The 27240-nt window shown below is 40.5% G+C and overlaps 1 protein-coding gene across 10 annotated transcripts in view; it reads left to right on the forward strand.

The window, feature by feature from the left end:
* STON2 (stonin 2) overlaps nucleotides 1-26019 on the forward strand; it is a 173703-nt gene extending 147684 nt beyond the window's left edge. For 6 of the 10 annotated variants that reach the window (XM_074392880.1, XM_074392886.1, XM_074392884.1 and 3 more), the window contains 2 exons: nucleotides 7365-9203; nucleotides 15557-17890. In XM_074392880.1, coding sequence (XP_074248981.1) covers nucleotides 7365-9203; nucleotides 15557-15864 — 2147 coding nt within the window. In that variant the 3' untranslated portion in view covers nucleotides 15865-17890. The other 4 variants (XM_074392883.1, XM_074392885.1, XM_074392888.1 and 1 more) reach the window with 2 other exon arrangements.
* Nucleotides 26020-27240: the final 1221 nt, after the last annotated feature.

A 27240-nucleotide genomic window follows, 5' to 3' on the forward strand; every position in this document is an offset into this window, starting at 1 on the left:
GCTGTCATTTCAACAGTGTTCACAGCAGCTTTACCAGTAGATTCCATCTCAGGAAAATATTTTCTCATCCATAAGATGCAACTTCTCACCCATTAAAGTTTTGTCATGAGGCCGGTTGCAGTGGATCACGCTTATAATCTGAGCAGTTAGGCAAAGGCAGAAGGACAGCTTGATCCCAGGAGTTTGCTACCAGCCTGAGCAACATAGTGAGACCCCGTTCTCCACAAAAAGGAAAAAAAAAAAAAGACCAAAAAAGTTTTATGCTATTACAGCAATTCAGTCATATCTTCAGGTTTCACTTCTAGTTCTTTCGCTGTTTCTACCGCATCTGCAGCTATTTCCTCCACTGAACTTTTGAACTCCTCAAAGTCATCCACAAGGCTTGGAATCAACTTTTGCAAATTTCTGTGGATGTTAACTTCTCCCATGAGTGACAGATGTTTGTAACGGCATCTAAAATGGTGAATCCTTTCCAGGAGGTTGTCAATTTACCTTGCCCCAATCCATCAGAGCAATTACTATCTATAGCAGCCTTACAAAATGTATGTCTTAAATAAGAAGACTTGAAAGTCGACATTACTCCTTGATCCATGGGATATAGAATAGATGTTGTGTTCCATGGATACAGGCATGAAAACAACATTAATCTCCATGTACATCTCTATCAGTGCTCTTGGGTGGCCAGGTGCATTGTCAGGGTATAGGAATATTTTGGAAGGAACCACTTTTTTTCTGAGCAGTAGGTTATTATAACCTGGGCTTGTAATATTCAGTAAACCATGCTGTAAACAGATGCATTGTCATCCAGGCTTTGTTGTTCCATTTATAGAGCATAAGCAAAACAGACTTGCATAATTTCCTTTTTTTTTTTTTGAGACGAAGTCTTGCTCTGTTGCCAGGCTGGAGTGTAGTGGTGTGATCTTGGCTCACTGCAACCTCCCAACTGCCTGGTTCAAGCAATTCTTCTGCCTCAGCCTCCTGAGTAGCTATGGTTATGGGCACCTACCACCATGCCCAGCTAATTGTTGTACTTTCAGTAGAGATGAGTTTCACCATGTTGGCTGGGATGGTCTCGATCTCCTGACCCCCATGATCCTCCCGCCTCAGCCTCCCAAAGTGGGGGGATTGCAGGTGTAAGCCATTGTGCCCAGGCTGATTTGCATAATTCTTAAGGGTTCTAAGATTTTGGAATGGTAAATGAGTGTTGGCTTCAACTTAAAGTCACCAGCTGCATTAGCCACTAATGAATCAGCCTGTCCTTTGAAGTTTCGAAGCCAGACATTGACTTTTCTCTAGCTATTAACATCCTAGATGGCATCTTCTTCTAGTAAAAGGCTGTTTTATCTTCAGTGAAAATCTTGTGCTTTAGTGTAGCCACCTTCATCAGTTATCTTAGGTAAATCTTTTGGATAACATGTTGCAACGTCTACATCAGCACTTGCTGTTTAACCCTCTGCTTTTATGTTTTGGAGATTGCTTATTTCCTTAAACCTCATGAACCAACCTCTGCTAGCTTTATTTATTTATTTTTTTTCTCTGCAATTTCCTCACTTCTTTCCACCTTCATAGAATTGATGAGAGTTAGGGCCTTCCTCTGAATTTAGCTCTGGCTTAAGGGAATGTTGTCACTGGTTTGATCCTCTATCCAGACCACTAAAACTTTCTCCATACCATCAGTCGAGCTGTTTCACTTTCTTATCATTCATATGTTCACTGGAGTGGCACTTTTAATTTCCTTTAAAAAGTTTTCCTTTGCATTGACAACTCGGTTAACTGGCATGGAAGTCCTAGCCTTCGACCTATCTCAGTTTTTGACATACCTTCTTCACTAAACATAATCATCTCTCACTTTTGATTGAAAGAGACATGTAACTCTTCATTTGAATACTTAGAGGCCATAGTGGGATTATTAATTGGCCTAATTTCAACATTGTTGTGTCTCAGGAAATAAGGAGGGAAAGAGACAGGGGGATGGCCAGACTGTGGAGCAGCCCAGAACACACTTATTTATTGATTAAGTTCACCATCTTATATGGGTCCCAAAACAATTACAATAGTATCATCAAAGATCATGGATTGCTATAACAGATATAATTATAGTGAAAATGTTTGAAATACTTTGAGAATTACCAAAATGTGACCCAGAGATGGAGTTGGAAAGATGCTGCTGGAAAGATGGTACTGACAGACTTTGGGTTGCCATAAATCTTCTATTCCTAAAAACTGCAGTATCTGTGAAGTACAGTAAAACGCAGTGCCAAAAGACGAGGTGTGCCTTTATATGCTGTTATGTAACAGTCACTGCTATTCCATGTTTAGAAACCTGCAGTGATCTTACAACATGTGTTCTTGTCACGCCTAATAAATTCCAATGAACATTTATCAATAAGTGTTTTGTATTTGTCACTGCATTAACAAATTAGGTTAACAAAGGGGAAAGAAGACAGTAGTCTCTATGTTCAAAATACAGACAATTTTCCTCCCATAGTTCTTAGTTTTTATTCAGTTTTAGTGGCTTTGACTGCTACTGAAATCACTATTTAATTGACCCTTTTAGAAACTTGAAATAGATTGTGGCCTAATGTTAGAAGAACCCACCACTTCTCTTTAGTTTGCATCAGTAAAGGGACTAGGAACCTCATAGGTACTGGGAATTTTCCGTAGAATGAGAACCTAATCCTTACACATGGCTTCTGTTTGGCAGCAGCCCAACTCATAAGAAAAACAATTTGTTCTTTAGCATCAGGCTGGAATACAAAGAAAAAAAGAAAAACACTTTGGAGGTAGCCAGTGGAAGAGATAGTAATTAAAATAATGCTGGAGTTTGGGTTTTGGTTTTATTTTAATAAACCAGTAAATTGAATTTTGGAGAAGAATTGGCTTTGAGCTCAATATACTTGGATTTTGCCTACTTCTTTTTGGAGAAATTTGTCAGCTTTATCCTCTTTCACTGTTTCCCAACCCAGTCACAAGTCATAATTGTCTTGGAAAAGATCTAACTGCCACTCTCTTAATACAGACTACAGCAAAGCAGTTTGCTTCCTTCCTCTAAGGTTAATTAGTAGTAACGATGAAGATATGTTTTGAACTTTTATTATAATGCTATGTTGCTTTATTTTGTAAGCAGTGTTGCAATTTCTGAAAAAAAAAGTACAGATTTAGAATTTTGTAAATCGCCCCTTATCCCATGAGACATTTGTTTTCATATCAAAATATTATGAGATGATTATATTCCAAAGCTTTCTGATACATACATACTTTCTATAGTGACACATTATCATTCCAGTAGTAGTAGTAAGAACAGCCTACATCTACTGAGCATTTATCATTTGCTTGTCTGATAGAATTTAATATTTCCCTAATTTAATATACAGGAAAACTGAGATACAGGGAAATTTAAGACTTGCCTAGAGTCACATGTCTAAAAAGCTGCAGGTATGAAATGGAAACCCAGGCAATTGGACTGCAGATTTTATTTCCAAACCAAGTTAGTTTAAATCATACCAAGTCCTAAGCAGTTTTGAAGCATTAGAGTTGTAATACAAACTAAATGAGCATCTTTAAATTTGAAGGGAAATGTTTGATTTCAATTAATTGGAATTTCTTGTTATTCACTCAACAGTATGTCCTAGTCACCTTAGGTGGGAATTAACATGCATCCAGAGCATCATCTTGACAGCTACATGAAATTTCATTTTAAGGGTATTACAACTGATATAAAGAGTCTCCCATTGTTGGGCAATCAGGTTTTTTCAACTTTTTCTGTCATAGAAACATTGCTACAATAAACATCCACTGTATACATCATTGCATGTTTGTCATGTTATTTCTTTAAAATAAACTCTTAGAATTTATTTCTTACAATTCTTACATGTTTAAAAAATAAATTATAGAAAAACAGAATCTCAATTTCAGAAATGTTACCTATACCCTGCTACTGTCCCAAAGAATAGGTTTTAAAAATACATGTAATTATCGGACATGAAACTGCCAAAGGAAAGATAATTTGGTAACAAAGTCTTTTGATATTTTTTTATGGCTGTCAAAAAGAAAATAGAATCGCTAGAAATTAATTGAATTCAAACATTTCCCATCAAATTTAAAGATGTTCATTTAGTTTGTAGTATAACTCTAATGCTTCAAAACTGTTTAGGACTGGGTATGATTTAAACTAAGTTGGTTTGAAAAGGAATTTATTTTAAGAAAATGATCTTCAATAGGGACAAAGGCCTTTTTTTTATCTTTGCATTTGTGGCTTAGGAGAAGATGAGAAAGGCTATTTTGAGGACAAGATTCCCAACAGAAGGGGATCCTTTGGCAGCGAGTGTAAACAGCTTTGGCGGAAAGCCACCCTCCAAAGAAAAAGGACTTCAGCTTGCTTTAAACAAGGGAGTGAGCTCCAGGACAATAAGGATAACCCTGATGCAGGGGGTGGGCCAGTAGGGATTGTTTGGGTGGAAACACTATTACAACGGCTGTCTAGAGCTGCCTCATTAGAAATTGGTGAGTTTTGAGATGTGCCCCTTTCCCAGTACTCTAGACAGGATCAATTACCATTCCAAGGAAGTGATGATATTTTACTCAGGTCCACAGTGTTGCTTTTAGCCTTTGTTGCCCAAATGATAAATAAAATATAAATACTTTAAGTGTAAGTTGTTTCCTGACCGTTTTCCCTTTGTTTTTCAGAAAATAAATCACTTGTACATCTACAAAACTGGATTTATGTTTAATTTGAAGGGGATTCGCTTCTTTAATTTTAAAATGCTTTAAAATCCTTTTTTATTACTGTATATATAGAAAATGCTTTTTGCTCATTATGTCTCTGGGGTGGGTGTGGATATGTGTATATGCATACTCATGTTTAGCCTTACATTTTCTTTTTTCTTTTTTGAGATGAAGTCTCACTCTGTCACCTAGGTTAGAGTACAGTGGCACCATCTTGGCTCACTGCAGCCTCCACCTCCCAGGTTCAAGTGATTCTCCTGCCTCAGCCTCCCAAGTAGTTGGGATTCCAGGCTTGCGCCACCATGTCTGGCTCATTTTTGTATTTTTAGTAGAGACGGGGTTTCACCGTGTTGACCAGGCTGGTCTTGAACTCCTGACCTAAAGTGATCCACCCCCCTCAGACTACCAAAGTGCTGGGATTACAGGCATGAGCCACCGTGCCCAGCCTAATCTACATTTTTGAACTGTTGTTTTCAGTTGAGAGAATTGCTATCTGTTTGAATAAATTACTTGAAAAGATGGATGACAAGCCAGCATCCTATCCTTGTGTAATTACACGTGCAATTATGTGCGGCCTTGCTTATTGGTGTGGTTGAATATGTCATGCATGAAGGTATAGTGAGGTGGTCAAAAACTCAGTCATTTGAGAATCTGTTTCCCTTTGATTCCAAACAACTGGCCATAGAAACGGTGGGTGAGATGGTAGCAGAGATCCCCATACACATCCCTGCAGAGACATAGTGAATGGAAGAGCTACTCTGAAGCAGAGTTTCTTTCCTCACTTAGTTAATCAAAAAGACCTTTATTGAGTACCTACTATATGCACACGTTTGTTGTCTGTGCTGTTCCTTCATCAGAATTCATTCCACCTTGCTAAAAGTTTCATTTCCCCTCCCTTCTTACAGCCCCAGCAGATATCCATTGTCTTTAGGTTACTGAGAAGGTTAGATCTTTCCCTCATCAAACCCAAGTCCTATATCTCCTTCTTTGAAGGCCCTGCTATAGTGGAGTTTTATTTGTAGTAACCTTTTTATCATAAAAAATTTCAAGATGGAAAAAAATTTTAGAAAAAAAAGAGATTATATCATGAGCATTTCCTCATGATACTGCATACTTGTAGACATTTTAGTGGGTGGATATTATTTCATTGTAGGCTTCAATTTCTTAACAGTCACCCAATTGTTGAATATTTAAAAATTTAACACATTTTTCCCCTATTATAAATAATGCTAAATGGACATCTCTGTTCTTCAAACTTGGTTAATAATTTTATTAGGGTAGAATTACTAAGTCATTGTTTATGAACATGTGTTAAGATCCTTAATATAAATTGCCCACTCTCTTTTCAGAGCATCTGTTGCAACTTACAGTTTCGTTAAGGGTCCACTTAGTGTTCTGTTGTGGCACCGTTACTCTCATTGAGCACTAAAATCTTTCCAAATCTTCACTGATTTTTTTCTGTTTAATTTTCATTTCTCTTACTGCTAGTGAGATTGGATTTTTTCCCCATACTTACTAGACATTTTTTAGTTTCTCTTTCAATGAGTTGTCTGTTTTTGTTCTTTGCTCAGACTTCTATTGGGGTTTTTGTGTTTTTCTTATTCACATGTATGAACTTACTGAATATTAAGAAGGTTAGGCCAGGTGTGGTGGCTCATGCCTGTAATCCCAGCACTTTGGGAGGCTGAGGCAAGTGGATCACCTGAGGTCGGGAGTTCGAGACCAGCCTGACCAACGTGGAGAAAACCAGTTTCTATTTAAAAAAAAAAATAGGCCGGGCACGGTGGCTCACGCCTGTAATCCCCAGCACTTTGGGAGGCCGAGGCGGGTGGATCACGAGGTCAACAGATTGAGACCATCCTGGTCAACATGGTGAAACCCCGTCTCTACTAAAAATACAAAAAATTAGCTGGGCATGGTGGCGCGTACCTGTAATCCCAGCTACTCAGGAGGCTGAGGCAAGAGAATTGCCTGAACCCAGGAGGCGGAGGTTGCGGTGAGCCGAGATCGAGCCATTGCACTCCAGCCTGGGTAACAAGAGTGAAACTCCGTCTCAAAAATAAATAAATAAATAAATAAATTTTATATATATATATATATATATATATGAAAAAAGAAGGTTAATCATATGTCTTTAACATTTATTCATTATGTTTAGGCTAAAATCTCTCCAAGAATATTATTTGTAATCATATTATCACTTATAGAAGATAACTTGTTTTTTTTTTTTTCCAATGAGATGAGCTTATATCATTTTATATAGGAGATGGTTTTCAATGTTTAAAAATTAAGAATACATACCTTAGAGCTAAGTACAGAAAACATCTATTCCAAAAGCTTTATAAAATAAGGAAGAGTATATTGTTAAATTGCAAGAAACCTTGGCACTACCAGCCAATACTTCTGTATTGATATAGCCATTGTGTTCTTATTGCACTTAATGTGATGGTTCCTTTGTGTGCTCAATATAAAAATGTGAAATCTGTGCCCAGACTAAGCAGTTGAAACAGGTAATCAGCTGCTTTGGAATGTACTGGATTCCAGATAAAATTCTAGTAATCCTCATTCCCATACTTCAGTTTTCCTTACCTCTAGAGCCCCTGAACTGCGTGGCTCATATGTTCTCCTTTTCCTTTTAGACAATTCCTCCTGGATCCAGGAAGATGAAGAAGTAGAGATGGAGGCCATCAGCTGGCAGGCCAGCAGTCCAACCATGAATGGGCACCCTGCCCCTCCAGTGACCTCTGCTCGTTTCCCCAGCTGGGTCACCTTTGATGACAATGAAGTTAGCTGCCCTTTACCTCCAGTCACCCCTCCTCTGAAGCCAAATACACCACCAGTTGCATCTGTGATCCCAAATACATCTTATAATTCAACAGGATCATTTAAAAAGAGGGACCGTCCCAAGAGCACTTTGATGAACTTCTCCAAAGTTCAGAAGCTGGATATTCCCTCTTTAAACCAACCGCCTTCTGTAACCGAGGCTCCACCGTGGAGGCCAACCAACCCTTTTCTGAATGAGACTCTGCAGGATGTACAGCCCTCCCCTATCAACCCTTTCAGTGCTTTCTTTGAGGAGCAGGAAAGGCGCTCCCAAAACAGTTCCATTTCCAGTACCAAGGGCAAAAGCCAAAGAGATTCCCTCATTGTCATCTATCAGGATGCCATCAGTTTTGATGATTCAAGCAAAACCCAGTCACACACTGACGCTGTTGAAAAGCTCAAACAACTCCAAATTGATGACCCTGATCACTTTGGCAGTGCAGCTCTACCTGATGATGACCCCATAGCCTGGATTGAACTAGATGCACACCCGCCTGGATCAGCACGGTCCCAGCCGAGGGATGGATGGCCAATGATGCTGAGGATCCCAGAGAAGAAAAACATCATGTCCTCCCGGCACTGGGGACCGATCTACGTCAAACTGACAGACAGTGGTTACCTGCAGCTATATTATGAGCAGGGCCTAGAGAAACCATTCCGTGAGTTCAAGCTGGAGATGTGTCATGAGATTTCAGAACCCCGGCTTCAAAACTATGATGAGAATGGCAGAATCCACAGCTTGCGGATAGACCGTGTCACCTATAAGGAGAAGAAGAAATACCAGCCCAAACCTGCTGTGGCCCACACAGCAGAGAGGGAACAGGTGATTAAGCTGGGCACCACCAATTACGATGACTTCCTGAGCTTCATCCGTGCAGTTCAGGACCGTCTCATGAATCTGCCGGTGTTGTCAATGGACTTGAGCACAGTTGGCCTGAACTACCTTGAAGAGGAGATCACAGTGGACGTCAGAGATGAATTCTCTGGCATTGTGAGCAAAGGAGACGGCCAGATTCTCCAGCACCACGTCTTGACGCGGATCCACATCCTGAGTTTTCTGTCTGGGCTCGCAGAGTGCCGCCTGGGCCTCAATGACATCCTCGTCAAAGGGAATGAAATAGTTTTGAGGCAGGACATCATGCCCACCACCACCACAAAGTGGATCAAGCTCCATGAGTGCCGCTTCCATGGGTGTGTGGACGAGGACGTATTCCACAACTCACGGGTCATTCTGTTCAACCCTTTGGATGCATGCCGGTTTGAGCTAATGCGGTTCAGGACAGTGTTTGCTGAGAAGACCTTGCCTTTCACACTCAGGACAGCCGCAAGTGTCAGTGGGGCGGAGGTGGAGGTGCAGAGCTGGCTGAGGATGTCAACTGGCTTCTCCTCCAATCGTGACCCCCTCACTCAGGTTCCCTGTGAGAATGTGATGATCCGTTACCCTGTGCCCAGCGAGTGGGTGAAAAACTTCCGCAGGGAAAGTGTCCTGGGGGAAAAGTCTTTGAAAGCCAAAGTGAACCGGGGGGCGAGTTTTGGCTCCACTAGTGTTTCTGGCTCTGAGCCTGTCATGAGAGTAACTCTGGGAACTGCCAAGTACGAGCATGCCTTCAACTCCATTGTGTGGAGGATAAACCGACTGCCCGACAAAAACTCAGGTTGGTGGGGGTTCCTCTTCTGTGAAAACAAGCACCAGCACACGTTGTGAAAAAGCTGAATCCAAGTTCCACATCCTGTATGAATTGCTTGTTTTTTGTTGTGTGATGGGAGTGGTGATGGAGGGGGAGTGGGACCAGAAAAGTAAAAATAATTAAGCAAGGTAAGTAAGGTGCCTAGCAGCCCAGGTCACTCTTTTCACCCCCTCATTATCACACATCTTCTGTAAAACTAGGGATTATTCTTCTCAGCTGAGCTGCTAAGCAGCTTTGCAGGGCAGCTTCTGAATTTATATTCTTTTTGGACTCATTAACGTTATTAGCAGTGGTGCTGGAAGTGATTCATTTCTAGATGGCTTCTGAAGAGACATCTTTCTCACACTGCCCTCGATGTAGGTAAAAGGGTCAGTTTATGGCCAGTCATGGACAAGACACTGAGAAGTTAATTTTATAACTGCAGCTCCTCTGTGCAAAGCCTGTCCGTCATAATATCTCAAACTCAGAGTTTGGCTCTGGGACTTGGGGGATGGGAAAGAAAAGTGGCCTGCAGGCAGACTGAAGATCCAGCTAGGATATGAATTTCTTTTTTTTTTTTTTTTTGAGACGGAGTTTCACTCTTGTTACCCAGGCTGGAGTGCAATGGCATGATCTCGGCTCACCGCAACCTCCGCCTCCTGGGTTCAGGCAATTCTGCCTCAGCCTCCTGAGTAGCTGGGATTACAGGCATGTGCCACCATGCCCAGCTAATTTTTTGTATTTTTAGTAGAGACGGGGTTTCACCATGTTGACCAGGATGGTCTCGATCTCTCGACCTCGTGATCCACCCGCCTCGGCCTCCCAAAGTGCTGGGATTACAGGCTTGAGCCACCGCGCCCGGCCCGGATATGAATTTCTAAAAGGGCCAGAATGGCAGCCGACATATAAAGAAAAGAAAGTTTTCTTTAGACAAACAAAAAATGCTTACCAGCTCTAGCTGGGCTGCTCACAGCTATCAGGGATGCTTTTGTGCTGAGTGAGTCCAGATGGCGGTTATTTCCCCCATGGGTCCAGTGAGATTTAGTGAAATGACAAAATGAGGGAGCACTTAAACCAGCATTAATACGCATATTTCTTAGAGTAAGTCTGGGTGTCTCCAATGGTAGGCAGCAAGCCCATGAGCTTGTAAGCCTTTAAATCCCTTCTTTTCTTTAGAATACATTTTGCCCGTCTGTTAACAAAAGTGGATATGCTACCTGAGCAAGAAGAGTAAGGTTTAGAAAAACTTGATTGAATGGCCGGGCGCGGTGGCTCACGCCTATAATCCCAGCACTCTGGGAGGCCGAGACGGGTGGATCACGAGGTCAAGAGATCGAGACCATACTGGTCAACATGGTGAAACCCCGTCTCTACTAAAAATAAAAAAATTAGCTGGGCATGGTGGCGCATGCCTGTAGTCCCAGCTACTCGGGAGGCTGAGGCAGGAGAATTGCTTGAACCCAGGAGACGGAGGTTGCGGTGAGCCGAGATCGCGCCATTGCACTCCAGCCTGGGTAACAAGAGCGAAACTCCGTCCAAAAAAAAAAAAAAGAAAGAAAAACTTGATTGAAATGGCTTTATCTTATGTGTGTAACCATTCTTCCATTCTCACTCTAAATCCTAGCAGATGCATTCTGAGTCTCCCTCTCCTGCTCTGAGTGTGGAGTGGCTGTATTATTATATCCTAAATGTAATGCAAATGATGGCAAACGGCAATATGATCCAGCCAGCTCCCCAGGCATTCCAGGGAGTGGACGCACACCAGGGCGTTCTGTATCAGACACTGGGTGTAGCTGTGCAAACTGAAGAGACAATTGGACCTCTGTGTGTGAGGCTGGATTTGCTACTCCCTGCTTCTAAACTGACAGCGTTTTTTAAACCAAGTGTTCCTCTCTGTGCCTGCTTATTCGTTTCCCCTGCAATCAGCACTGTGTTCTGCTGATGGTAGCACTGAAACTTCTACCTTATCCACGGGGCCCCTCTGACTTGACGGAGGAGGGGAGAAACCCTGAACTCTCCTTTGACGTGGAAGCCCTTGGGAAGAGACAACCATGGAATTATCGGATTTTCAAGCTGGAAGGGAACATGGGGATAACTTAGCCAAGTTATTAATAGATGAGAAAATTAAGGTTGGGAAGGTGACGTGACATATCTAGAGCCATGCAGTCACATCCAGGGTCCTTTTCTCCTTTTCTCAATGCCACCGGTGCGTCCTGGTAGATGAAACCAAGTAGACACCAATATTGAAATCAGTCCCACCAGAAAAAACAGTTATTTGCAGTTTTTCCAGTGTGTACAAATGTATCTATTTGTTTAAAAGTGATTTCTCCCAAACATTTACAAGTACTGGATGAGGGTTTTATGTTTTTTGTTTTACTATAAGCAACAAAGACTTAATAGCCCCCTTAAGGAACAAAACAAATTATTGGATGGGATAGCTCAGAGACCTGAGGGAAAGACTGATCAAAAAGACTTTAGAAAGAGAGTGCGAGAATAGCTCTGGTCATAGGAACTAATGGATGTCTCCTCACTGGGTAGCCTTAGGGACAAATCATCACAGATTCTTTTCTCTTCTTGGGTTTTGTTGTTGTTGTTTTGTTTTTGTTTTTGAGATGCAGTCTCGCTGTGTCACCCGGGCTGAACTGCAATGGCGTGATCTTGGCTCACTGCAACTTCCACCTCCTGGGTTCAAGCAATTATCCTGCCTCAGCCTCCTGGGTAGCTGGGGTTACAGGCACGTGCCACCATACCCAGCTAAATTTTTGTATTTTTAGTAGAGATAGGGTGTCACCATGTTGGCCAGGCTGGTCTCAAACTCCTGACCTCAGGTATCCGCCTGCCTTGTACTCCCAAAGTGCTGGGATTACAGGCCTGAGGCAGCACACCTGGCCCTATTTTTTGTTATTTGGCAACTTGGTTCAAGAGTGTAGAGGAGAGGAGTGCATTTTGACTGATGTGACCAAGACAATGTGTAGCACCAGGAAGAATATTTCCCAAAAGGAGAGAAAGAAAAGGACTGCTACCAGAAAAGAGGGGGAATGGACACAGGACAAGGGAAGAAGCAAAAACAGGCCTTCAGCAAACACTTTGCTTAATGATTCTCAGTAGAGAGTGTTCTGTTGGCTCAAGGGCAAGTGAATGCAGCTTATATGCTGTACTACATATCTGTTTCCCGATTGCTGGAACCTTATTGTGGAAGATTTTTTAAATATAGCACAACATAAGGATATTGGGGGTGTTTCTTACTTAAATCCTCACAGCCTCGCCCCATTACTGCTTTTATTGTCATAGTTATATAACAGTATTTTCAATAGTGAACCCCTGGAAAGAGGCTTCTTAGACTTCCCTGGCCAACGATATGTTTTCATGCCCGGTCAGGAAATAGATAGCACCCTTTTCTGGAAACCTGAGATGTATAGGATCTGAATCGCAGGCAGAATGTAAGTTCTCATGCGTTGCTGGTATTCACCGTGCCTAGCTCCTGCCCTCCCTTGCAGGGCTCCTTCCGGAAGCCAGAGAATTGATGGTTATCATTTCGTAATAGCCCTTTCCTAAGCTCTTGGGTCTAGGTGTGCAGAGAGCCCTGGGAAAGTGCTTTGTACAGGTTATTTTTCATAATCCTTAACCTTCTTTAAAGAAGCTAGAGCTCATCTGAGGTCAAAGGACCGGCTGGCTGGAAGCCTACCTCTCCTCACATGTTCTTGCCTGCAGTGGCCCTGTATTCCCAGGCCCCAGTGGGCAGGGCAGTCAAACCCCAGGCAGCAGAGGCCAGCAGCTTGCACCCCTGTGTTGCTGGCATCCCAAACCTATAGTCACAGCAGGCTGTCCCAGTCCCAGCCACCAAAAGCTCAAGCAGCTACCTTTGAATGCCAACGTGACCCCACTGGTGGGGTCCAGCCCAGCCATATAGGACAGCAGCTCCCCTCTCTGAGCTCCCCAAGGACGCCTCCCACCCTCATCCCAGGAGTTTTCTTAATCTTAGAAGGTACCAAAACAAGTCCCGCTGCTTCCACAGATTATCCGCCAGGAAATAAAACATTCTGTCCTGCATAAATGGCTTCCATTGCAGGAATTCCCCCTCCTCATTAGACCAGGTGAAGGGAAAACAGTGCCAATATGATCATCGTTGTATAAGAAATTTTAAAAATCTGAATTTTTTTGTTGAATTTTCTCAACCTCATCAAGGAAAATGACAGAATGTGTGGACTTATTTAGCACATTACTATGAATTCAACTATAATAGCTTTCAGAATTGAACTTCCTTAACTGTCCACCACCCCTACACATCTGAGAGTTGATGCTAGGATTCTAGGAAAAAATGCTGCTTTCAGAATTTGCTGTGAATACACTTTGGTGGAGTAAAAGGAGGAAATCAATCATGCAGAAAGGAAAAATTTCTCCGTATTCCAAAATGTGCAAAATAAGGGTAGTTAGATTAAAAGAGTTGTCCGAGTTGCTATTAAATTAAAAGATGCTTCTTTATACTTTGTTTTGATCTTATTTCACAGTAATATACTGAGGAGAATTTAGGACATAGTTTGAAGGCAGAGTCATCTCTGAATCTTATTTCCGGCTCTACCATTTAATGGCTGTGTAACCTCAAGCAATTTACTTAACCCTCTCAGAGAAACCTAATTTTTCTTATCTATAAAATGGGGTTATTAATAGCTAGTTCATTGAGAATGAAATGAGATAATGCTTTTAAGGGCTTAGCGCAATATCTGGCCTGTAATAAATGCCCCATAAATGATAGTTTGTAAATTACATCTGCGGCACACAATTTAAAAACATTGAATGGATTTATTTTCAAATACTTTAATTTTTCCTATTATGTGTATCTTATTTAAATTCTTTTCCTAAAATCAGTGCAGATTTTTCAATTTTCCAAAGCATTACTCTTTAGAAATAACCACTGAAATATGTTACGTTTGTGAAACAGAGCAAAACAAATACTTCACTATCTAATGTTTTCCTTGGAGAGCGGGTGTGTGTGTCCTCACTCTCTGAGATTGAGAAGTCCTGGCCAGACCAGTAAAGAACATTGGAATTGTTTGTTTGTGGAAACTAGGATAACTAAGGGACTGTTTCAGTTACATACTGAAGGCAAAGTCATTTCGTGTTGTTTACCTATAGCTAGTTGCTATGTGGGGGTTCTTATAGCTCAATCCCACTCTACCCCTGTCACTCTGCAAACTTGATCTTGCGTTTTAGGGACCATGAGGTTATGACTAAGATACAGTGGTTAAGAACACTCTGGGATCAGACCGTTAGGTTCAGTTTTTAGCTCTGCCACTTTCTAGCTGTGAACGTGGGTAGCTCATTTTACCTCCCTAAGCCTTAGCTTCCTCGACTGTAAAATGAAGACCACATTCTGACCTCAAAGGATCATAATGAAGACTCGAAGAGAGACTCTGTGTAAAAAATTTAACAGAGAAGGAGGCATAGGGTGCTTAAATGTTTCCTGTATGGCAGATGCATGACAACGATATTTCAGTGATTACAGTCACAGAACTAAGCTCTCGATCTTTTTCCTCAAAAATCTCAATAACAATTCTCAAGTGAAAATCAAACCCTAAGTTTGCCATCATGAGTATCGTGGAATTACCCACAGATGTATAGAATTAAGGAGCAGCAAGGGACTGTGCCTGGCATTGTCCAGCTCACCCTGTTGCACTTCTCCCTCCTTCTTCCCCGTACCCTAATCTCCACACTTCACAGAGGAGGAGTTGAGGCCTGGCGGGTATAAAGGACTTGAGGGGAGGAGCTCTGCTGCTCAGTAGAGGAGCTGGAAGTCCAGCCCAGGTGTTCTGCTGGTCGGTGTTTTGCCCAGTGTTCCATATGCCTCCCTAGTATCTGTGTGCTATTTATGAAGTCTTTGTCATTTACATATATCATTCACCCAGAAAAGTATGCCAAAAGCAGTTTGAAAGTATGAAATGCTATTAAGAAAGTCAATCCATTCTTCAAAGGAAAGCAATGATTTTACTTCAGGAAGCTGTCACTGATATTGTATTAGGTGCTAAGTGCTGAGGCCTTCTATTCCATTCTTCCCATCCTCGGCCCTTATTTCTTCATGTTTAGGCTGTGTTCACTCTCACCTGAGCAGGCAGAATGGCCCCTGTTTCTCAGGCCTTGGTTTTGTTGCTAGGAGACCAGGCTGCTAGAATCTGATGGAGTTCTATCAAGGGACCGAGGCAGATCCTCTTGCTCCACACTGGACCCTCTGAAAGACTGCAGGTGCTGAGCCCACAGGCCTCCTTTATTACTGAGCTGACTCCTTTGGCTGCTGCTTCCACTTTCTCCCCAGATAATCTGATCTCTCGATTGTCTTTCTTTCATAGCTTCTGGTCACCCACACTGTTTCTTTTGCCACCTTGAACTTGGCTCTGACCGGGAAGTGCCTTCCAGATTTGCCAGTCACGTGAATGTCGAGTTCAACATGCCCACAACTTCTGCCTCCAAAGCCACTGTGAGATCTATCTCCGTGGAAGACAAGACTGACGTCAGGAAGTGGGTCAATTATTCTGCACACTACAGCTACCAGGTAGCCTTAGGAGGTGTCTGGCTAATGCTTCCAAGTCCATTTGTTCACCCCACTACCCTCCCCTTCTTACTCCTTTTAGCAATGTTTAGTATGTTTGCCTGGTAACCTCTTACTGCCTTAGGGGAAGTTCACCATATTACATAGCTGTGGATGCATCTGCTCTGATTTAAATCCATCATCTGGCTAGTGGATGAGAGAAAGGTCGGAAAAAAAAGGGGCTCATCAAAGAGCAAAATATAATGTCTTTCTGTCGTTAGGAGCAATGACAACAAAAAGAATAATGGGGGCAAGGCACAGTGGCTCACACCTGTAATCCCAGCAGTTTTGGAGGCAGAGGTGGGCTGATTACTTGAGTTCAGGAGTTCAAGACCAGCCTGGCCAACATGGCGAAACCCTATCTCTGTAAGTACAAAAATTAGCTGGGCATGGGGGCATGTGCGTATAGGCCCAGCTACTCAGGAGACTGAAGCAGAAGAATCATTTGTGTCCGGGAGGTTAAGCCTGCAGTGAGCCGTGATTGCACCACTGTACTCCAGCCTGAGTGACAGAGCAAGACTCTGTCTCAAAAAAAGAAAAAGAGCAATGGGGTAAAGGAGTTATTATCATTCATTTGCAATGTAATTTATGTCACAGAGTAGTGAGCTTGGAAGTGGAGGGGAGAAAGTGCTGTATCACAGCGTATGTTTCATTTAGAATTGATGAAGTGGACCTGAACAAAGTTAGGACACACATGACCTGGGTACCAGCCTGTAACAGGACAAAAGTCAAACGCCAAGCAAACGAGTAAACGTTTATAATAGCAACGGGGGTCTGGGCTGTGGAAGAATCATGAAAGTTAGAGTTTTCTGACATGAATAGAAAGTGATACTTTCCAGAAGAGTGCCAACGACTGAAAAGGGAGTTTATTAAAAAAGGATATTGCAAAGTGGTTTTCTATTTATAATAATATCCTTGGAATTACATAGTGATTTATTGTTCCTCTAAGTGTTTCCTTAGTTGTGTGGGCCAAAACATTTAACTACCAAAAAGAACAAACACTCCATCTTGTGGCTTGGAAAAAAATAGCACTTCCCTCAAACCTGACTGTTGTGTGTGGAATCATTACCCTATACGTCAAGCATCATAAATATCCAAAGTGGTGCTGAGAGGAGCAATCTTAACCCTGAACTCAAAGAATTCCTTGCCTGAGCTATCAAAGATTTTGGTTGAGATATGTTACTTTCAAAGATGAATCTATTAATTTCTTGATAATTACAGCTACTGTACTTTGGAGAAGATATGGTAAAACTGTAAACACTCCCATATTTATCAGTTTGGAGGTCTTCTAGAGGGATAGTATTGAAGGTAGTCAGGTGCCGTGGCTCATGCTTGTAATCCCAGACCTTTGGGAGGCTGAGGCAGGTGCATCATTTGAAGTTAGGAATTCAAGACCAGCCTGGTCAACATGATGAAACCCTGTATCTACTAAAAATACAAAAATAGCCAGGCATGGTGGTACATGCCTGTAATCCCAGCTACTCTGGAGGCCAAGGCAGGGGAATCACTTGAGCCTGGGAGGTGGAGGTTTCAGTGAGCTGTGAGCTAAGATTGCGCCACTGCACTCCAGTCTGGGTGACAGAGTGAGACCCCGTCTCAAAAAAAAGAAGTATTGGAGAGGTAAAACAGTCAATTACGAAGGATTTAATTCATTTGGTAAGTCTCTGTCAATTGCCCACTGTACTCCTAAATTATTGCATACAATATTGAACAAGATCCTGCCCCTGTCTTATGGAGCCCATGGTATAGTGGAGCCAGACAAGTGTGCAAGGTACGGTGGAAATACTCACAGGGAGAAGTACGTAAGACTACTTAATAAGTCAAAAATAACTTCACAGAAGGGGTGACCTTTGACCAAATGTACAAGGCAAAGAATAAGAACTGTCCAGGTGGACCATGAGGAAGAGGGAATTACAGACCAATCAAAGTACATGTGCAAAGAGAGAGACATACACTCGGGGCCAGTAGCTCCAATGTGGCTAAAGCCCAAAACTAGCAAAATTACAAGAAATCTCAAAGTACCTTTGGAGTGTTGGTTTATTTCTTTATTTGCATGTTTTTCTCTTCTTTTTGATATTTATCTCCAGCTTCTATTCTTGGCAGGTGGAAATTGAGCAAAAAAAGAGTTTGAAGCCAGACTTTGAAGGAGATGAAATGGAAAATCCCAAGGAGTGTGGAGTGCAGTGACAAAGCCTTGCGGCAAGGAATCCTGATCCCAGAGTCATGATAAGGTGTCTTCCTGAGTAGCTGAAGTTTAAGTCAATACCTGCTGTGGCCACTCCATGTTGGGAACAGTGTACCAGATCTTCCTGTTTGCAGTTACTTGTATTTTACCAGGAAACCCTGAGAATGGTGGCTTTTAGAGAGGCTCTTTGATTCTGGTCATGCCTGAAGCATGTGGTTCACCTGACTGTTGGAGCTTACTATATTATTAAGCCTCCTTACCTTGTCTCTGCTAATCTCGCAGCACTAGTATGTGGTTTGTTGTGACTGTTACTGTCAGGAAAAGAACCTCCCACATCAGTGATGACACGATTCCCTTCTGATGTTCATCTGTCACTCACTTAAGTTTCTGGAAAAGGCAGTCTTGAGAAGTTAATTAAGAGTCATCTCTTTCACTCTCTATAGAAAAGGTTCAGAAAAGGTGCAAAACAAATTTCCTCTTTGGGTCTTACTAGACCTTTTGGAGGTGTCTCCGTTCTTTAAATGTTAACACTGTGCAACAGAAGTTTCCAGGACATTTCCTCCTGGCTCTGGATTGTTTATATTAGAACACTTTTTCCATCTCTCTAAGGTTTCAGTCACAAGATTTGCTATCCTGAGTCACAATAGACAATGGGAAAAGGCACAATAGGAGACTTTTTAATTCTGTGAATGGACCCACATTCTGTAAAATGGCTGTTGAAGGGAAGGCAAAATTAAGCTTAGTTTTCTTCTCTCTGGAGAAAAGAGACATTAAATGTAAGATGATGTTCAGTTCAAGAGGTAGATTCAATCTCAGTGAATTCCCAAATTCACACTGAAAAATATTCCACTTCTGATTCCTGAAGCAAATATATATAATACCTCAGGCATTTGTAAGGGGCATTTGGGAGTTCTTGTTATACCTCATGACCAATAGACAGTTACATGTCCCTTTAACCCAAACTTTACAGGAAATTTAAGCTGCAGAGATAATTTTTAAAGCTGTTTTAAAATTAAGCTTGAATGAGCTTTCCCCCAAAATTTAGATTTTGATAATAATCGCAGTATTGTAATGGATTGAAAAAGCATCTCTAGGGTAGAGACGGGAAAAGCCATATTTTTCTAATGTTGGGAACATTAAATCCTGATTCCAGGTGTCAGGACACTCACTTTGTCTTCTTTTTCTTCATCTGTTTCTGGAACACTCAATCTTCTTTTTCTTCATCTGTTCCTAATCACCTGTTTCTTATTTGTATCTTGGTGTCTCTCCCATGAAGACTAGAGTCGGGGGACAGAAGGCACACTTTATCAAATTTGTAGATGATGCAGAAATGAACAACATCTCCAGGTTTTGGCTGATGGATTCAAGATCAATGGATTCAATGAACAATCATTGGATTCTAAGTATGTATTGACACTGGGATATAGAAACAGTTACAATATTTTGAAATATCTAAACATAAAACTGAAACTAAAAGGATAAGATTAAATAGGCATTAATGAGAAATCCTATATTGGGTTTTTTTTTTAAATGCAACCCTTTAGTGTGTGTTTGTAGATGTGTGTTTATGTGTGTGGTGTCCTTGGGAAGGGTTTAGGAAGCTCTGGTGTCACAGTAGTTTATAGAGAAATATTTCCTTACAGAAATGGAGGTTCAATTTTGAATATATCATGAAATATATCAGAAATATATCATGGCTATTCACAAAGCTAATGTGTTCAGCTGGCGTTAATAAAAGCTTTGCATGCTTTTATTAATCCTCCATCTAGTCTACATCTAAATGGAGTGCTGGGTTCATTTATGGGTATCATAGTTTAAGAGAGACATTAATAAGTTGATTGTGTCCACAGGCAGGTGACCAGGCTTGTAAAGGGTCTGATTATACAAGAACAAGGGAATAGCTTCCCTGAAGGAACAGAAGGTATAGCTGGAAAGGGAGTGCAGACAGGAAGGGAATGATATAATAGCTGCCTCAAAATTTCTGTTGAGCTGTAAAAAGGAAGAGGAATTAGATTATTCTGTGTAACTTCAAAGGGCAAAAATGAGAACAAAGTGGAACTTTACAGATGACAAGTGCTTGCTTCAATATAAGGAAGAATTTTCTAGTAAGAGTTGTTGTAAAGAACAATAGACTCAAGTTAGTAAAATTCCCAGTTCCTGTGAATGCTCAATCATTAAAATAACCACCTATCCCACAGGCCATGAAAGGGAATCTTACATTGGATTTGGTCTATCTGTCTACCAAGATTCCTTCTAAATACAAGTTTAGTCTCAATAGTAATAAGACATCTACCTTCAGTTGTCTTTTTCTTCATAAATGGTTTTTCATGCTCTTTAAAATACAGTGGAATTCCTTTGAAGTTTCTGTCAAGGGATTTCAACGCATATCTCTTCCCCTGTTGTACTAAATGCTTTTGAGATTGATTCCTCATAGAATATCTAAATGGATTGGAGAGTTGGCAAGGGGAATGAAGTTCATCCCAGAACCTTCCTTAGTCACTCTGGCTTAGCACTGTGTTAAGATCTCTGCCTCATCTGCTAGCATCGCATGTGGTTTGCTTGTTGGAGCTTTTTTGTACCCCCATGGTTAATTCTCATTGGCTGCATACATGCACCTGGACTATTTTTTTTTTTTTTAACCAAGAGTTGGGAAAAATCCTTTCTATGCTATCTATATTCTGCAAGCACATTATTATTATATTATATTATTATTATTTTGAGATGGAGTTTTGCTCTTGTTGCCCAGGGTGAAGTGCAATGGCATGAGGTTGGCTCACTGCAACCTCTGCCTCCTGGGTTCAGGCAGTTCTCCTGCCTTAGCCTCTCAAGTAGCTGGTATTACAGACTCCTACCACCATGCACCACTAATTTTTTTATTTTTAGTAGAAATGGGGTTTCATCACGTTGGCCAGGCTGGTCTTGAATGCCTGACCTCAGGTGATCCACCTGCCTCGGCTTCCCAAAGTTTTGGGATTACAGATGTGAGCCACTGCTCTGGACCTGCAAATTATTATTAATTTTAAAAAATCTAACATCTTAATTTCATCAAATTTGTTTTCCCTCTACTGTTTTTAGGAAACTGATTATGGGTAGCATATAGGGGCTTGGGGAATATAATACTATATTATATATTTTTAGACATAATGAGTGTTTTACTAGGTTTAAATAACTTCTGTAGAAAACACAGTTGGGCAAATCACCTGTGGATGCACAGATTTTACGTTTGCCACCCTGGACCTGGACTTTAATTTTAATTTTAATTTTTTTTGTGTGGTCACAAATAATCTTTGTTATCAATAATGTGAAAATATTAAAAATGAATTCATTTTACCAATATATAGAATTACTATTAGAACATAAATTAGATATCATGTGGCATCAAGACCTGTGCTTTCTTTTCAGTCTAGGGCCTGCTTTTTGACTTTGCAGCAAAAAGATAAGAAATGTATTCATTACGACATGTCAGACAAGACAGTGAGTCACTTTGTGGGGAGACCATTAGATCCCCTGGCCTGCTCTTGCAGACATAGTACTAGTTATTCCTTATGAAAAGTTTATATTTCATTCATATTAAATATTATCTGGACAGTTTTGTTTTTTCTATTTAGTTCTTCCTTTAACTATGCTTTCCAGCCTATTGGCAGGGTTCATAATTCCTGAGAACACTATTTTATTTAAAATATTTTTTATTTGAAATGAGACTAATTTCTATTCAAATTCAGTGACTGGTAATAAGAGTTTATTTCCCTAGAAACTTATATTTCTGAGAAATGGGATCCATGAAAGCAAGGAATATATGTAATTTTTTTATGTTTCCAACACTTACCACAAAGCTTGGAATATAGCATGGTTCAGCCACCTTAAATGCTTGCCAGTAGGGCAAACATATACTCGTGAAATAAAGGAAAATGATTATGTATTCAACAAATGTTTGCTGAAAGAATACTGACCCTGAGACTCTAAGGCTACTTAACCCTTACTTACCATCAGATACTCACAGTAAAGCCAGCAAGCATGCTTTTATTCCCTGAAGGACTTAAATAATTTTGCTTTCCTTTTATTCTTGCCTCCACAGTCAACTCATAAAACCTGTCAGCACTTAGGCACTTAATATGCTGCTGACTTTGAACTACAGTGCACCTCATTCACATTGAAAAACATTTTTGTGCCCAAAAGCATAGGAGCAAAGATGCTGTCCATAGTCCAGATTATTGATTGCTTTGTTCCTGCAAGTCAAACAGATCTATGAGCCTGAGCCTTGCCCATTTCAATGGTCAGTAGGAAAAGAAAGCATTTGATAGAGTGCACAGCCAGTCTTGATGCACACAAGGTCTTCGCTCTTCCCAGCATTAACTGCTGACTGTTGCTGGGCATTTATTTTGTCACCACAGTGAGATGGACATCTGAGATAGTAAGGTCGAAATTTTTAAGATAAAATCATTATTTCAGAGGTGATGTATATTTTATAATAAGTTTAGTAGTGGGAAAACAGAATGAGCTGAATTTTTTTCTTAAAAGCCTGGGGAATATTAAATTCATTTAAGTAGGAATCATTGCGATCCAGCCTACTTATAGAAATTCTCCCAGTTGGAATGGTAACTTTAACTCATCTAAAAACGAGTATTACATGTTAATTCCAGCATATCTACACCTTGGGTCTGTAATGTCCAATCTTTTGGCTTCCCTGGGCCACATAGGAAGAAGAAGAATTTTCTTGGCCATACATAAAATATACTAACACTAACGACAGCTGATGAACTTTTAAAAAATGGCCCAAAAATAGCGCATATATATATTTTTTTCTTTTTCTTTTTTTTTTTTTTTTTTTTTTTTGAGACAGAGTTTCACTCTGTCACCCAGGCTGGAATGCAGTGGCACAATCTCGGCTCACTGCAACCTCGACCTCCCGGGTTCAAGTGACTCTTCTGCCTCAGCCTCCTGAGTAGCTGGGACTACAGGCGTGCACAACCATGCCTGGCTAATTTTTTGTATTTTTAGTAGAGATGGAATTTCACTGTGTTGGCCAGCTGGTCTTGAATGCCTGACCTCAGGTGAGCCACCACACCTGGCCAAAATAGCATGTTTTAAGAAGTTTACAAATTTGTGTTAGACCACATTCAAAGCCATCATGGGCCATGGGTTGGACAAGCTAGGCTTAAGAATGCAATTTAAAAGGAATTTCAAACAAAGCTAAGGAAAAATCACATCCACAGAAAAATATCATTTGGAGCTGGGCACCTTGGCTCACGCCTGTAATCCCAGCACTTTGGGAGGCCAAGTTAGATGGATCACCTGAGGTCAGGAGTTTGAGAACAGCCTGCCCAATATGGTGAAACCCACTCTCTAATAAAAAAAGAAAAAAAGTATTTGGTAAATGCATTGTCTCGAATACTTCACTACCAAGTGCCATTCAAACCATGTCAACTCTTCACATAAAATTAGGGGATTCTCGCCAAGTTTCTAAAGATGATTTTTAAACATTACCAGTTTTTTTAAATGCTAATTCCATGAATCACCATTTCTTATCTTTTTTTGAGACTGGCTTTAGATATCATGACTCATATTTATGTATTTAAGGAATTAAACGTGAAGGAGATGTATAAGGCAACCACAAATGTAGAAAACAAATGTATGTGTTATCATAGTCTCCCATGTATTAACTAAAACAAGAATGTGAGATTTTAAAATTTCTTCTAGTGTGCCTTAGCAAATCTGCTGGAGAACGTCTTTTTCTTTGTTTTGAGAATTGAAAAAAAAAATGCTTCTCTCAACTTGGCAATGCTAAGCCTGTAAAGGCAGAAACTATCCATAGTAATGAGTTTGGTAGTGCCTGGAGAGAGAGGCAAAGGATAATTGGAGGTAACAAAAGCTATAAGAAAACAGACCAAAAAAAAAGAATTCCAATATGAAAAAGTAAATTACAGAGAGATGACAGATCAGCATTGGGTACCAAGTCTCAAAATACTTTAACTAGAAGCCATCTCTAAAAGTTAAAAGTAGGAAGCTCTAGGAAAAATAAAGATTGCATAGTAAAAAGGGATAGATGGCAGAATTAATTAAACTCAACAAATATTTATCAAGTGTCTACTCTGGTCAGGTGCTATGTTAGCAGTCAGCTTCCCTAAAGGGAGGAAAGGCTAGACATGAGAACATTGAGGATTGTTTATATAAAGTTGCTTATAGGCGTGCCATAATGGATGGATTTAAGGGAAAATTGGGGTTTCTATGAGTCTTTAAAGAACATAGCCATGGAGACAATCACTATGTTAAGTAACTTGCTATTTTCCCAATTGGGCTTCAGTTTCCTGAAACAAAAAGTGAGGAAGTTAGATTAATTGTTTTTTCAAGTCCTTTCTAATTCTAACGTTATGGATTATTTTACAAAATATCCATTGATGCCACCTTTCAGTGACTTCATATGTTTGTAAGAACCAATAATTTTAAACTGTGAAGATTGGAAAAATCAGCTGGTCCATCTTTTTCCTTTTCATGTCTCTCTTTTTTTTTTTTTTTTTTTTTTTTTTTTTATCATTTCCCTAGACAACAAAAACACAGCCAACCTTCCAAATCCTCTATTTTGCAATTGCCTTCCAAACACAGATTTAAAAAGAGCATCAAATTGGGTGGTGAAGATCAGGTGGAATGCTTCCTTGGAAGTTCCACTGGCATCATCCATTAGAGAACAATGGTGTAAGTGTGAAGAGCTACAGACAGGTCTCCAAAATGGATATTAGGATTTGGGTACTATTTGACACAGAAGTAGGTCTAGCCCTTCAAGTACTGAGGATGCTAGGATGATCGGTGATGTGTGTGTGTATATATATATGTCTTATGTCATTTTGTATAAAATATTGTGAAAATTGAAGGACACTCAGTAAACATCCTGGGACTATTTGTAAGTTATGGCAAAACCAGATGAAAGAGGGGAACAGTACCCTCTGCATCTCACTGTCTCTTAGTAACAGCAAATTGTAATTTTTTTTTTTTTTTTTTTGAGAGGGAGTTTCGCTCTTGTTACCCAGGCTGGAGTGCAATGGCACGATCTTGGCTCACCGCAATCTCCACCTCCTGGGTTCAGGCAATTCTCCTGCCTCAGCCTCCTGAGTAGCTGGGATTACAGGCATGCGCCACCATGCCCAGCTAATTTTTTGTATTTTTAGTAGTGACGGGGTTTCACCATGCTGACCAGGATGGTCTCGATCTCTTGACCTCGTGATCCACCCGCCTCGGCCTCCCAAAGTGCTGGGATTACAGGCTTGAGCCACCACGCCCGGCCAGCAAATTGTAATTTTAAAAAATTTAAAACTATGTACAAGTTACAAAATACCATCTCCCTTGTGGTATGTTTGAGTGTGTAATTTTAGTTTCTTTTCTGGTTGTGCTTGTGGTAGTCAGATGTGCTGGATTGATTCCAACTGGACAGGGTAAGGAATTCCAACATCCTCTTCCTGTTTGCTCCCGAGTTCTCCCTCAGATCAAACCCTCAGTTCTAGCTGGGGATGCTGTCTAGCCCCACACTGTGACGGAAGCCTTAAGCACTGTTGCACCTCCATGTGCTTTGGATCAGCAACCCCAGTAGTATTTCACCGGAGCAGTTCTGGGAAAACAGATGTACAGTCAGGTCCCAACAGCAAAATCTTGGGTGTAAGAGTAAGTATAGGGGTGAGGAAAGAGAAGGATATGAACTCCTCTAACCTTAAGCCAGCATTCATTTAACCTTTATGTCTACTTGCCAAGAGAACCTGGAGAAAGCTACCATATTCAATAGATAATCAAAATCAGTGTTTTAGCCAGGCGACGACAGAGAAGCTGCATTCCTCACCCTACATTCTTGTAATGTCTGTAATAAATTTTAATGCATCAGAATGGATGAACCCAAGATCTAGTAAATGATTCAGCTGATCCAGGCCTTGCATTTTCCATCATTCATCATCCATCCTCATTTAATGTAACCTCTTGCACTATTGTGGTTAATTTTATGTAAAACCAGTTTATGTTTTTTAAAATATGTGCCTATGTAATAAAGTCTACACACTGGCTATCTCTGTAGAGGTGAGGTTTTGTTTTTAGTTGTTCTACTGATTAGATCCTTGAGCTATGAAAATTAATAATAAAAATTTTTGAACAAAGTGTCACTATGCAAAATGTAATGAGGTCAGACATAATGAAGAGTAATGTTTATTAATATAAGGCCAGTCACCCAACTTATATGGTTAGTGATCATAAGCTGACAAATTAACAAATGACCTGTTTAATTATCCTAGTTAAGTTTATCATAGATAAAATTTAGTCCATTCCAATTTTGTGCCTAATTCTGTGAGAAAACAAATAAAAATGGTTAAAATCCTTGAGGTTTTCTTGGAGATACATACATAAATATATAATAAGTGAGAAATATAAATGAGCACATAATCAAATCATAAATTTGCATTCTGTTCCTGACATTGTCAGTGCTAAACGAATAATGGTTCAATTGATTGATGAATCCAAATTACTAATGTCAACATAACTTGGATGAGAAAAAATCAGATTAAAACACTTGGGAAATTTTCACAGGAAAGATGGCTGTCAGCTGAGACCTGGAGGTGGGGTAAATTTTGGCTCAGTGATGAGAAGAGAATATCGTTTAGGGAAAAGACAAGAGTTAAAGTGGTATATTGGTCTAGCAGGAGATGAGATGGACCCAGGTGAAGGACTCATGAATATCCAGAGATAAAACTGATGGTTAAGCCAAGCTGTGGCAGGGCTTGTATCTAGCCTGAGTTGGAACACAATCTACTAAATGCAGTGAAGCAATTTTCAAATCTTGACCATAAAGCATTATTCTAGAAAAATTAGTCTGTTAATACTGCGCTGAGCATTTTGGATTTTAGGAAAGATTAAAAGCAAGGAAAATAATTTGTAGGTTTTCTGAAGTAAACAAGGCAAAAAATAAACAAAGCTTTGTGTTTTATTTTGTTCGAAGAAACCAGAAACATTTTATTGCAAAATATAATCATGCACAAGGGAGAACTCAGACCAGGTCAGTGCCTCCTGCTGTCAAGAGATCTCTGTCATTAGCAGAACACAGAGGATAGTGTAGCGTAGTCAGTACCAAATTACATAGTATCAGGTGCACAAAAGAGTTGCTAGCCAAATAAAAGCATAATATTAAGTTGGATATTCTGGGAATATTATACTGTCCTTCCCACTATTCTTCCATCCCTACCTGTCCAGAGTCCCCTTGAACAAGTTGTGAGAGCTAATTGCCTAGATCCCAC

This window comes from Saimiri boliviensis, chromosome 2, assembly GCF_048565385.1.
Source record: "Saimiri boliviensis isolate mSaiBol1 chromosome 2, mSaiBol1.pri, whole genome shotgun sequence".
Classification (NCBI taxonomy): Eukaryota; Metazoa; Chordata; class Mammalia; order Primates; family Cebidae; genus Saimiri; species Saimiri boliviensis.